Source organism: Dreissena polymorpha, chromosome 2 (assembly GCF_020536995.1).
Source record: "Dreissena polymorpha isolate Duluth1 chromosome 2, UMN_Dpol_1.0, whole genome shotgun sequence".
NCBI classification, from domain to species: Eukaryota; Metazoa; Mollusca; class Bivalvia; order Myida; family Dreissenidae; genus Dreissena; species Dreissena polymorpha.
The window spans coordinates 84,170,920-84,183,352 of NC_068356.1; the positions used below are offsets into that span (position 1 = coordinate 84,170,920).

The 12,433-nt window shown below is 36.8% G+C and overlaps 1 protein-coding gene across 1 annotated transcript; it reads right to left on the reverse strand.

The window, feature by feature from the left end:
- Positions 1 to 8,906: 8,906 nt before the first annotated feature.
- On the reverse strand, positions 8,907 to 9,986 carry LOC127869873 (somatostatin receptor type 4-like). Its single transcript, XM_052412528.1, has one exon. It carries the CDS (start codon positions 9,984 to 9,986, stop codon positions 8,907 to 8,909), a length of 1,080 nt encoding a protein of 359 aa, XP_052268488.1.
- Positions 9,987 to 12,433: the final 2,447 nt, after the last annotated feature.

Genomic DNA, 12,433 nt, shown 5'->3' on the forward strand with positions numbered 1-12,433 from the left:
CTTACATTGTTGTATTATTTTTGCTATTAAGCACAACACCTCATGGTGTGCTTTTGTAATGGTGTTTTATCCATCAGCCATTATTCATGGTCAACATTTGCCTTGTAAACGCTGAACACGCCATATATATTAGTCCAAATCTTCATCTTTTGTCGCAATCATCGATGTGACAAATTGGAAACTGGTTATTATGGGTTCAAAGACAAGGGAAAACTAAAGAAAACGGGTGTTGTCACTCTAAGAGCACAGAGTTATTGCCCAATTTTCATGAATCTTAATTATCAGAGTGCCGTTTCATAAACTATCGTACGACAATTTTAATTTAGGAGAGAATTTTGTAATCTTAATAAGTAGACGAACTAGCTCGCCATGCTCGTCAAATATATACGGCGCTTGAGATGCCAATGTAAATAATTAAGTACTGAAAATGTATAATCATATGATATGGACTTAAGCAATTATGTATCTTCGAAAAATGTATCGTATCGTAAATGTAATTATGTGTACTACGAGGTTTATTGAAACGATCGCCAGAACATTTGTGGGAGCCTTCTTGTTTGTGTTCAAGTTTGTGTCACTTGGGATAAAAAATAGGTCAGTTATTAAAATGGAATACAATGAGGATGAACACTCGTGATGCCACATGTATAGCCCAATTTTATTGAAACTCTGAAAGCGTAAGTCTTGAAGATATCTCAGTCTCTCAGTGACTCAGCCCGCCGAGTTTGAAACAGAACAATTTAGTTTAAGGGATTAAGGGATCACACAAACTGATTTGGTCCCTGGCTTGACCACACAACTTTGTATACTAGTAGTTTACTTAAGTATTCATTTTTTATGTTTCAAGATCGTAGACGAGTTATTGAAGGAAAACGTTTAACAAATATGGTGCCTTCTAACGTGGCGTTCGAAAATTTGTCTGTACGCATATCATTTGCTCTTATAAGGCACAGTTTTTACTTTTTACGCACGTGTTCAGTAAAATATAACTAAAATAACGATTATATCATTTTCCAAACGCCGTTTGAAATCGGATACTTAATTTATTGCAAAAAAAGTTCAACCACCCTTTTTGGGACTGACACGATATTTGTACATCCAATTCCTCGAACATCAAATAAGTCGACAACATATTTGTTGAAGGTTTTTCTTCAATAACTTTTTTATCCCGACGTCTACGAACTTGAAACAAAATACAGAGGGAAGCGCAAACACTGTAGAACCGAAAGGGCGTATTCATTAAAAAGACACATAAATAAACAGTAGCCTACCGAGTGAAAATATTTGCAACTCCTTCACCAAAAACACGAAAACGACTCCATCTTTGAAATAACCTCACCTAAATGCCTGTAAACCCTCAAATTCAACTCAACGACCGACCGATAACGTGAGCAAGTACTGCACGAAACTTTCTTTTATTCAAACACCGTCAGATACTTAATGACTTTCTTTAAGTCTAAACGAAATGTATCTTTTGACCCTTAATATGACTTTGGCCAGTGTATCTCTCGATGGGAAGTAATTTGTAAGGTATCGAAATAAAGTGTGTCTGAGTCGTTTCCCTTTGACTGAAATGCGGTTAAAGGGATCTCATTCTTTTACATGTTTTTTCATCCTATTTTATGCCTATTATTTCTACATTTCCTACCTATTTATTTCCTTCATACTTTATTCTATTTTTGCTATAAAACCTCATAATATTTCTACTGTTTGCTAGCTATTTATATATGATTTTATTGTAATTGGATTTTCATCATGTAAAAGCTGTAAATGCTGTACAAACTGGCCAGTTTATGTTGAGGAAAAGTGTGTGAAGCAGATACAACTCCAGAAGCATCCAGAAACAGTTAATAATATAAGTAACCCAATTACAAAGAGGTTTCTCTTCTCTTTGGGAATATGCCATAGCCTATTGATTTTGGGAGGAAATCTCGCTTAAGTAGCTGATGTTGGAATGAAAAAGCTTGCGTAAGGTTTTATTTACATAAAACCTTTAAGAACTTAAGAAAATATTCATAGGATTGAGGCCTTTAATGATACAAGTTTAATCAGCATCTGTTATTTAATGTGAAAAAAACTGAATGATGCACTGTTGAGGTCATTTATTAGCAATACAACCTGATTGGGGTGGTAGCAGACTCTGGAAAACGTCAACTCTTTAGGTAATTTAATCACTCGGACCCAGTGCAAAAAAACAGGGAATTTTTAAATTTAGCAAAAATCACTTAATCATCAGAAATTTTACAAAATTTTGACTACTTGTTTTCACCTCCCGGACAGTTTATATAAGAGCCCTGGCTTGTGAAAATTGTGGAGTCAGCACAGGCTAATCAGGGGTGACACTTTCCGCCTAAACCAAATTTTTGCTAAGAATATACTTTCTTTAAACGAAAAATATTATAAAACGAAAAGTGTCGTTCCTGATAAACCTGTTCGGACTGCACAGGCTAATCTGGAACGACACTTTACGCACACGCATTAATCCCCATTTTCACAGATCGAGGCTCATATGTACATGAATATTTTCAAGTTTCAGTCTTTGTGCAAGCTTGAATATTGTTTGTTGCCTTAAATAATGTTTTGCACAGCCGTTAATCACGGGCGCCACCTATTTTTTGAGAGGCGTTAATAAATGAGCCAATGCTACTTTCGAGGTTGCGCTCAGGTCCGGATGTTTTGATATAAGACCTACTCATCTTGTAAAATTGTCCATGACATTTCAATACATACGGGCCTTGACGCCTGCTCGGAAGTTGCATTGGCTAATTTATTCATGCATCTCAAAAACGAGGGGATTAACGGCCGTTGTTTATGTTCTTCTTTAAATGTAACAAGATATATAAAAAATCATTTCGGTGGCCACCTTGGTAAAGTTTTTAATTGTTTTTAATGACATTATTTTTACTATTAATGTGTTTGATTACTTGACATGTTACAGTAATCTATATTATTGAGCTGTGACCAGAAGATGATGTTTTAAAAATACTTTGCTGTAGCTTTGTCTGTTTTTCGGTCAAATGCTTAGATTTAATGTATAGAAATGAAAACTATGAGAATCTTCCTAGAATAACAAGGCAGTGGCTAATCAGGGTCGACGCTTTCCGCTTTAATGGTATTTTTCGTTAAAAGGAAGTCCCTTTTACCGAAAATCTAGTTTAAGCGGAAAGTGTCGTCCCTGATTAGCATGTGCGTACTGCACAGGCTAATCTGGGACGACACTTTACGCACATGCATTAAACCCAGTTTTCTTAGAACAAGACACATATGTTCTTACAGTGGTTTAAAGCAAATATTGCTTGAATATTGCACACGTGTTTGTTTTATAATTATGTAGATATTATTAACACTTGCTCACTACCCGGAATATGCTTCTGGAGTTGACCAAACTTAAATTTTTCTAGGATATAATTTTGATAATAATAACCTAAATGCGCGTGTATAAACTAGCGTACAGCATGTTTTCTATAGTGATTTCCGAGGAATTTCGAGTTTCGTTCCGATCCATTGATTATTGGCGAACTTACGGGCCTTTGACTTAAAATGCTTTTTAAGAATAACAGTTTTCCGGACTTTTTTCCTTAACGCTTGTAGATATTTACTTGAATTTTGGTGTGTGAGTCTACCTACATGAGTTACAGATCAAGTTCGAGTTTTGATCCATTTCATTTATTATTGAAGATGTTTCGGACATTGGACTTACTTCCGTTTTATTGATTTTGGAGGAAGTAACGGGCCTTGGACTTAACACAGTTCTCTAAAATAGCTGCTGTGCGGTTTCCAACTGCAGTAGGGTGCACTGTGTTTCACAAACACAGCTCTTGTTTTTTCCTTCGTTTCTATTAGAAGCCAATTGATGCCTTAATTAATGAAGAGTTCTGTATTCTGTCTAAACCCAGTTATAGATATGATTCGATGACTGGAACAAGCCAATCTCTGCTTTCTGCGTATGAGCTTTATCAACACGGTCTACATAAAAATGAATTAAGTGGAGATTAATTTATTTGCTGAGTGCATTATTATATCCGTGTTCATCAATCTAGTTATTGGACAAATGCAGCCTAAATAGTGTATATATTTATAAGACGTATGCTACGTTATGATAGTTTTGTAATGAAAGAAATGCATGTCATAGATTTTATTAATATTGGAGCTTTAAAAAATTAGAGGTTGATTCTGGTCAGTTTCGTAATATAAATACGCATCACGAAGTTTTAACTCGGATGAACGATGAACTGATATGCTGTATTCCACCTTATTGTTATTTGGGAAAGACTCTTGTGCATACATGAACAGAAAGTAAGCCGTAAAGATGGTAACTAAGTTTATTGAATTAGTTAAAGCGAAATGTGGTTTGCAATGTCATTTAATCGCTTACTTCATTAAAACTGCATGTCATATAGTTTACAAAGCGCACCGCAGTTGTATTTTGTGCATTTTTCCCCAAAAGTACTTGCATCTACTTGTTTGGCTATATGAAAACATGCCGCTGTTTTCCATTTTTTATACGAAATTAGAAACTATGACATAATACGGTATGTAATTTATAAACATTCAATGACAAAATTCACAAAGATAATGATAATGCGTGCGTATTCACTGTGGTATAGCCATGTACACAATTCACCTTACGTCGTAGAGATACCGCTCACCTGCATTGTTTAGAGGATGACAAATGCGAACGAATCCGACACGGTATCCAATGTTTAAAGGGGCCTTTTCACAGATTTTGGCATTTTTTAACTTATTCATTAAATGCTTTATATTGATAAATGTAAACATTGGATCGTAAAAGCTCCAGTAAAAAATCAAGAAAAAATTTAAAAAAAGGAAAAGAACATTGCCCGGAGCAGGTTTCGAACCAGTGACCCCTGGAGTCCTGCCAGAGTCCTGAAGTAAAAACGCTTTAGCCTACTGAGCTATTCCGCCGAGTACACATTCTTGACGTATTTTATACCTTATATAAGCAATCTTTGTAGTTTCACAAAATTTAACGACAAAAACAGAACTCTCCAAATTATTCAATCGTTTCGCGTTGCAACGCTTTATAATTTTTGGTTTTAAAATCGTCAAAAGATGCATATAATGGCTATATTAGAGCATGGTTAATGTTCAGTATTACTGTTTCCTCACAAATATCATAACTAAAACGAAAACTTTCGAATCTGAAACAACTTTTTTCAATTTTGTCAATTTACCAAAGCGTGAAAAGATCCCTTTAAACGTCAAATCAACATATTTGTTGTTTTTGGAAAGAAACAAAGTAAAACATAATGAATGCATTTGAAGTAATGTCAAGGACTATTGTTGCTGACCTGTGCTCACAATATAGTTATGTATTGTTTTTTCTTCTCTCTGTATTATGCAGGACATCCAATAGTGTTAATTATTTGAAATGAGTATACAGTAATAAGTTGACCCCAAACGTCTTTTTGTTTGTTGTGGTATATTTTATATTACATACAGCCATTTATAACAGTTTACAAAAAATATACGGACCAATAATTCCGCTGTTTCATAATGAGTGGGCGCGACAGTTAGTGTTTTGCCCAAGTGGCTTATATGCGTTATACAAATAAAGGGAATTTATTCAAAAATTGTCGCCATCGATATTGTTCCATTCTCTAGGAAAAATAAATATTTATCCATCAAACAAACACACGCGAATTTTGACACTTTTCTCCGGGGATTATTATAAGGGTTATTGGAATTTCAAGTTCGTGCTCGTTTACCAATAATCCGCATTTCGGTTGAAAACAAATTGTATGATCAAGAAACGTAACAAATAATCAAGCGTTCAATGTCCGTAGTTGTTTGTTGTATAGAGATGTCAATATTTAACAGTCTTAAATGAGAACGGGTGAGTGTATGCTAATTAAGAAACCAACAAAACGATGACACGTCTACGGAAAGGAAGCGGAAATTCGCGATTTATCTCGAATTGTTTGCCGGAAACTGCCGGAAACGTTCATTAAACATTGACATCGGTGGGAAATTGGCATTTGGTATACGATGCAAAAAAAATGTAAGAAGAGTTCATTAATTAATAATTATTAAATCATAAATTCCTTAAACAGACAACGTAAATGGTTTCTTTGCGCTATATAGCACAATGCCTGCCAGATTATTCAACCTACGGCGTTCACTGTCGCTGCTATCGTTCATATGTTTTCAACAACAACGAATATGTATTCTACTTCTACTTATTCTGCGGTTACAAAAATTCAAGTTGCAAAGAATGGGATTTAGATAGGTTTCTTTGTCATCTCCCTAGTTAAGCAGTTATTTCCACTACAACAATTACAAAAACAACAACTACTGCAACTTCTACTACTACTGCTATTACTTCTGATGTTACTACTGCTACCACCACCACCACAACTACAAATACCACATCCTCAACCTATCACAGAAAAAACACTTTTGCAAAATTATCCGTTCGTGTCCACTTAAGAGATAACACAAAAAAGCAAAGCTTGAGGATTTTATTTAGTTTACTCTTATTGCATATATTTAAATTGAAATACATTTTAAGAAGTGCGCCATACTGTCGAAACCAAAGTGCAAACTGTCAATTAAACGGTTTGTATAACTTATTTTGATAAGGCTCTTTTTATGCGGTCTTTGTCGGAGTTTAATTGTCCGATATTTATTGCTGAAAATTTAATTGCGCTTTGAAAATGCTTATTCATTAAAATTCAAAGCAATAATGAAGTTATTCAGTTTGTTATTCAAGAAATTTTATTTTATCTTTGGATGCTAGGCAGTTAATTATCCGGCATTGAAATATTAACACTTCGTAAAATTCGTAAAATCCACGCAATCTTTCACAGGTGTGAAATCTCCGCATAAAATTTATTACCGTTATCGGTGCGAGGCTATTTATTCAAATGTACTTATTGTGATACAACCACGTAATATAACGGATATTTTATCAAACGAATTCGTCTTCAAAAGGTGCCGCGCAATCAGCAAAGGGTCTTCGTAAATATTTACCATTTTTATGCAATTTTCACATCTTTGAACATTTTAATCAACGCCTCGCGAAAATCATTTGCAATCGAATTGTACATACTTGTATGTCATCTTTACGATAGATATCAGGCATTGAAGACGACTTTGCGCGTGTCTGAATTGCTGATAGAAACCACAGGAGGGAAGCCCATAGTATTATTATATATATATATATATATATATATATATATATATATATATATATATATATATATATATATATATATATATATATATATATATATATAATGTTAAATGTATATATTAAATATATATAAGAAATACTATGGGTTTCCCTCCTGTGATAGAAACACTGCTTTTCTTTGATCTTACATGTGAACATGAAACGGACGACAGCTGCAATTAAGACAGGGGCAACATTTTATTACATGGAGTAATCGTTTGTGTTGTGTGTTTATGTAATAAAAAATGAAAATAAACATATTTATATTTTTTGTTACATCTGACGAAGATTGCTGACCACATCGTTAACCCATTTATGCCTAGTGGACTCTCCCATCCTTCCAAATTGGATCAATATATTTCCAAAATTAGGGACGTCTAGTATATTTATTTCTATATTTAGAATATTTCTTACAAAAATTCGTTTAAGCAAACAGCGCAGACCCTGATGAGACGCCGCATCATGCGGCGTCTCATCTGGGTCTACGCTGTTTGCCAAGGCCTTTTTTCTAGACGCTATGCATACATGGGTTAAGTTTTGCACGGTTTTGTTTTATTTTTTTACAACAACAAAATCACACTGCTAAACAGTTATATATATTGTCATTGTTTAAGATTCAGGTTTACATGTAACTTAAAATGCTTCTGGAGTGAAGCTCCGGTTTCAGAAAGAACATCTGGGATGACACTTCACGCACATGTATTAGGCCCAGTTTTGCCAGAACGAGGCTCAGATTATAGACAAGCAGCGGCTTATTATTTTGAAAAAATTATATTTGTATTAGTATCCGACAATTTATTATTTGACTGCTCAGAGCCTGAAAGTGATAGAAATGGTTTTGACTGACTTGAAGATAATAAGAGTGGATCCCAAATATGAGTCACTCTATAAAAATGGGGCTTAATGCATGCGCGTAAGCTGTCGTCCCAGGTTAGCCTGTGAAAGTTTTCGTTTAAAGAAAGTCTCTCATTCTATACATAGATGGTGACGTCACTACGTTATTATCTGAAAGAGCGTTTGTTGACACATTGGAAAGTCTCTTATAAACGAAATCCGGTAAAAGCGGAAACGTTTCTTTTATGCAGTGCGCACAGGCTAATCTGGGACGACACTTTACGCACATGAAATAAGCCCGTTTTTACAAGGCGTGGCTCAAATAAATCCCCAGACTTCATTTTATTATACTTTCGTTTGCAAACATCTATAAATAAACCTTTGTTTTTAATTTAAAAATGTATATTTATAGATCTTTGTCTTGAGTTTTATTGGTATAAAAAGTAGTATCATTTTATTTTACATTTTAAAAATAGTGTATAATGTAAGGTTCATTATATAAGATAAATTACCTAAATTAAAATAAGTAAAAATAACAACGGTAAATTATTGTACCACGTGGCTAGACTATCATCACGTGGTTGGTTATGAAGGCATGGATTTGATCCAGCTATGCTGGTTCCCGTCAAATCTCTGCGCGGAGGCTGGGGCCTTTCATAGAGTTGAAGGCCTGTATACTTACAACACCGTGTCACCTTATTTTCGAAATCACACATTTATTAAAGGTGTAGAATAATTCTAATATGTATTACCAATATCCAAAATCAATCCAGCATAATTATGTGTTTAATAATATGAAATATGTCACAGTGTTAACGATAACGGTTTGGTCGGCATTTTGCTGCTGGTGGCATTAAGATTTCGTCTGCATCGGCCCCTAGCTTCCAAACAGGCTGGTGCCTTGTGTTGCCTTACAGCAAAGCAGGCTTCTCAGTTCTCCGCGGAACTTCGAGCCGCTGAACACGTAGATGGCAAAGTTGAAGGTGGCGTTGAAGAGGCTGAGCAGAATGGTAACATCGTTCAGGAACTGAACGTACAGGTAACCGAACCAGGCCGTGTAAGGATCAACTAACGCGAGCGCCAGGAGTCTCTCTCTCTGGTAGGGGATGTACACAAAACAGACTGACATTGGTGTCATCGTGACGAGGAATAGCACGCACAGTGCTATCATGAGAATCGACACTGGACGCGTGTCGCGTGCCTGACCGGAAACGTTCATCCGCTGACGTCTTGAACGGGAGCGCGCGAGCTGCACTACGATGATGACGTTGCCAATGAGTAGCAGCGGGAACGGCGCGCCGAACCTTAACGTGAAATCGATCCATCCGTAAACGTAGTCCCATATGTCGTAGTATTCCTTCGTGGACGGAGTGCACGTCCTGCCATTGTATCCATTCACATCAAATATCACCGGTATTATTATATTAATACCGAACACGGCTAGCACAATGGTGACGATGATCAACCCAGCGTTTCGTTGGGAACAGCCCAGTTTCACTTTATGCGGGAAGAGCACGCAAGCTGTCCTCTCGAGCGTGACAGCCACGATCAGCCACGAGGAGAGCTGGGTGCTGCAGTAGGCAAGGTAGACTATCGCTTTACACCCGGGGTTACTTAGCAACCGGATATCAACGCCCCAGGTATAGAACACCCAGTGTGGCAGAAGTGCGCTAAACAAGATGAGCGTATCTGAAAGCGCCAGAGCAAACAGAAACATCGCCGTTGACGTTATTTTCTTCTGGCGAAGCAGCACGAAAATAGTCACAGCGTTTCCGATCGTTCCAATGGAAATAAGAATCGGCGGGATAACCTTCCAGAGCAGCACCCTCGTGTTTTCATAGTAACTGTCCAGCGGATAATCCCACCCGGAAACGTCTCGCGACGTCGCGTCGAACGTCTCCTGTTCTGTAACGTTTATCAAAGTAACATTACTAGCAAACTTTGTAGTTGCATCCATAGTTTCCTAAGTTTCGATTGTTGTTTTTTTCGTTCGAAACTCTTTTGATTTAACAAGTATTATAAATTTATTTTTATCGGGCCACTTTTCATGTTCGGTCAGGCACCTATACGTAGTCAGGCACCTATACGTAGTCAGGCACCTATACGTAGTCAGGCACCTATACGTAGTTTCGCGATCTCTGATCTGAGAAGATTCTTCTATAAAAAATACTGGTAATTTTTCATAAATTCTCAGCAAATAGCGATTCTGGTTCTGCCTAGATAATTATTTTAGGTGTAATTTTCCTGATGGTTTTGTCATCTATGTTTAGGTTATTCATCTAGTGGGGGAAGGATTAATCATCTCATACTGTTATGTTTGTGATCAAAATGTTAAAACATTACATTAGAAATAATTACGTGAACACGTTATTAATAATGCAGGAATGATAATTGGATTCGAGTCAGGAGCAAATCAGAAGGGAACGTAGTTTGTCAAAAATTAACAATTATCACTAATTTTGGAGCGACCCATAAAATATGGTGATTATGGAAGCTATCAGTACAATTACTAGGTTGCTTGTCACCGCCATCAGGGACACCTCGTATTCATGAGAACTACATCGTGCTTCTGAAGCTGCCCAAGCCAATCTTGCGTTCGCTCGTAAATATTCGCATATCGTAGCCTGAAATGTACATGAAAGATATTGTGACACAAAAAAACGAGCATTTTGTTTCATGGAACAACAACTCTGCGTGGAGATTGAAAGATCATTACGCAGACTTCATACCTGAGAATTTATGAGAAATAGTAACAGTATTTGGTATATTATTGTCAAGAAAAAGCAGTGGCTTTGTCTACGTACATGTGGAACAAACTCATGTTGAACAATCAAATATTATGTGCTCGTTTTCTAATGACTAACAATTACAGAGTCAAAGAGGACTACATATAAAATCTCAAAAGAAAAACAAAATGTGTCGCTAATTGTATACAATATCTGGTTTTAACGAATGTCTCCTAGGGACATAACGTAAGTATATGATATATATACTGAAACCATTTAGATAAATCATTACTTAACTTAAGGCCTTACCTAGTTGAAGTCTTACGGCCGGGTACACAAAACAGAGCTTGTCATTGATATCCTTATACACGGCCGTTAATCACGGGCACCACCTCTTTTTTTGAGTCTGCATGAATTGGAACTGGGAGGTTCCGGGTTCGATCCCCATTGTGGTCGGTCATGTTTCTGGCTGGGTTACATTTGCGCCAAACGTGAACACACCATGTTAGCCAGAGATCCCTCAGGTGTCGTGGCAGTAGGAAATCTGTTGACGCATTTCACAATTGGAGTGTGTGTGTGTAGCAGGGTTCAGTATAAGTAGAACTTATACTGCCTTGCTATGTGAGCTAGATTTTATAGCGACGCGGTATAGTGTCTGCCTGATTTGGAAAGGGGGGGGGGGGTTCTGTATTCGATGGTGGTCGGGCATTTTTCTGGCTGGGTTACACAATCAAAACTTAACCTAAAGTCCGAAGTCAATTGCTACATACAACATAGTAATGGCTTGTTGATTTATTTACAATACTGACTACTCGTTTAATATCCACATGTTCTATTATTGTTATTAAGATCGACCGTTCATTTTCACACGGTTGGTCAAGCGCTTGCGACCAAATACTAGTCATTTAGTTGTTTTATCTGATTTACACTTTGGATTGTAATTAATTAGGTTTCTGATATAAAAGGAATTATACCGCAAACGCTGTCCAAAGAATAAAAAACGCAATTTTATTTGCATTTTCAATGAAGCCAATCTATCAGTCAAGGCAAAGGTATTTTTAACAGAAGACGCTTCAATATGAATGAGGTCCTTCCGGTATGGAGCTCACATGCGACGGGACCGGGGATTGCACCCGGGTCGCCTAAGTGAGAAGCGATTGTACCAACCACTGCGCTTAGCGGACAGCCTCGTGGTACACGTAACAAGGACCTGCGGTATACGACCTCGGGTAATCTTGTCTGGGTGACTAATCTGTTGAAATGAAATAACGGTTCTCCCGTTAAGTGCGTTTTAGTGTAAAATCCACATAAAATTTATTTATATTGTCTAGTTGTTGTTCCAAACACAAAGCGAGCGATTTCTATTAGACTCGTCAAATTTAACAGAATTATAAATTCTTAAGACACCAATTTATCGTCATTGTCCATCTAAATACAGTCGTTTTCGGCCATTATAAACACTGTGGTTTTATTGCCTTACATTCAATGTGTTATCATAACGCCTGAATGTGTCCGGGAAGATGGTATTGTTAACGGAACATTCTCATCCTTGCTATATACTCAGTGGTTAATAAGTTGATACTCTATGCTTTGATTACTGTATGCACATAATACGCGCGTTACTAGTAAAATGTGGGAGAGGGGGGATAATCCTCCAGCGGAGGGGCGGCAAGAATCC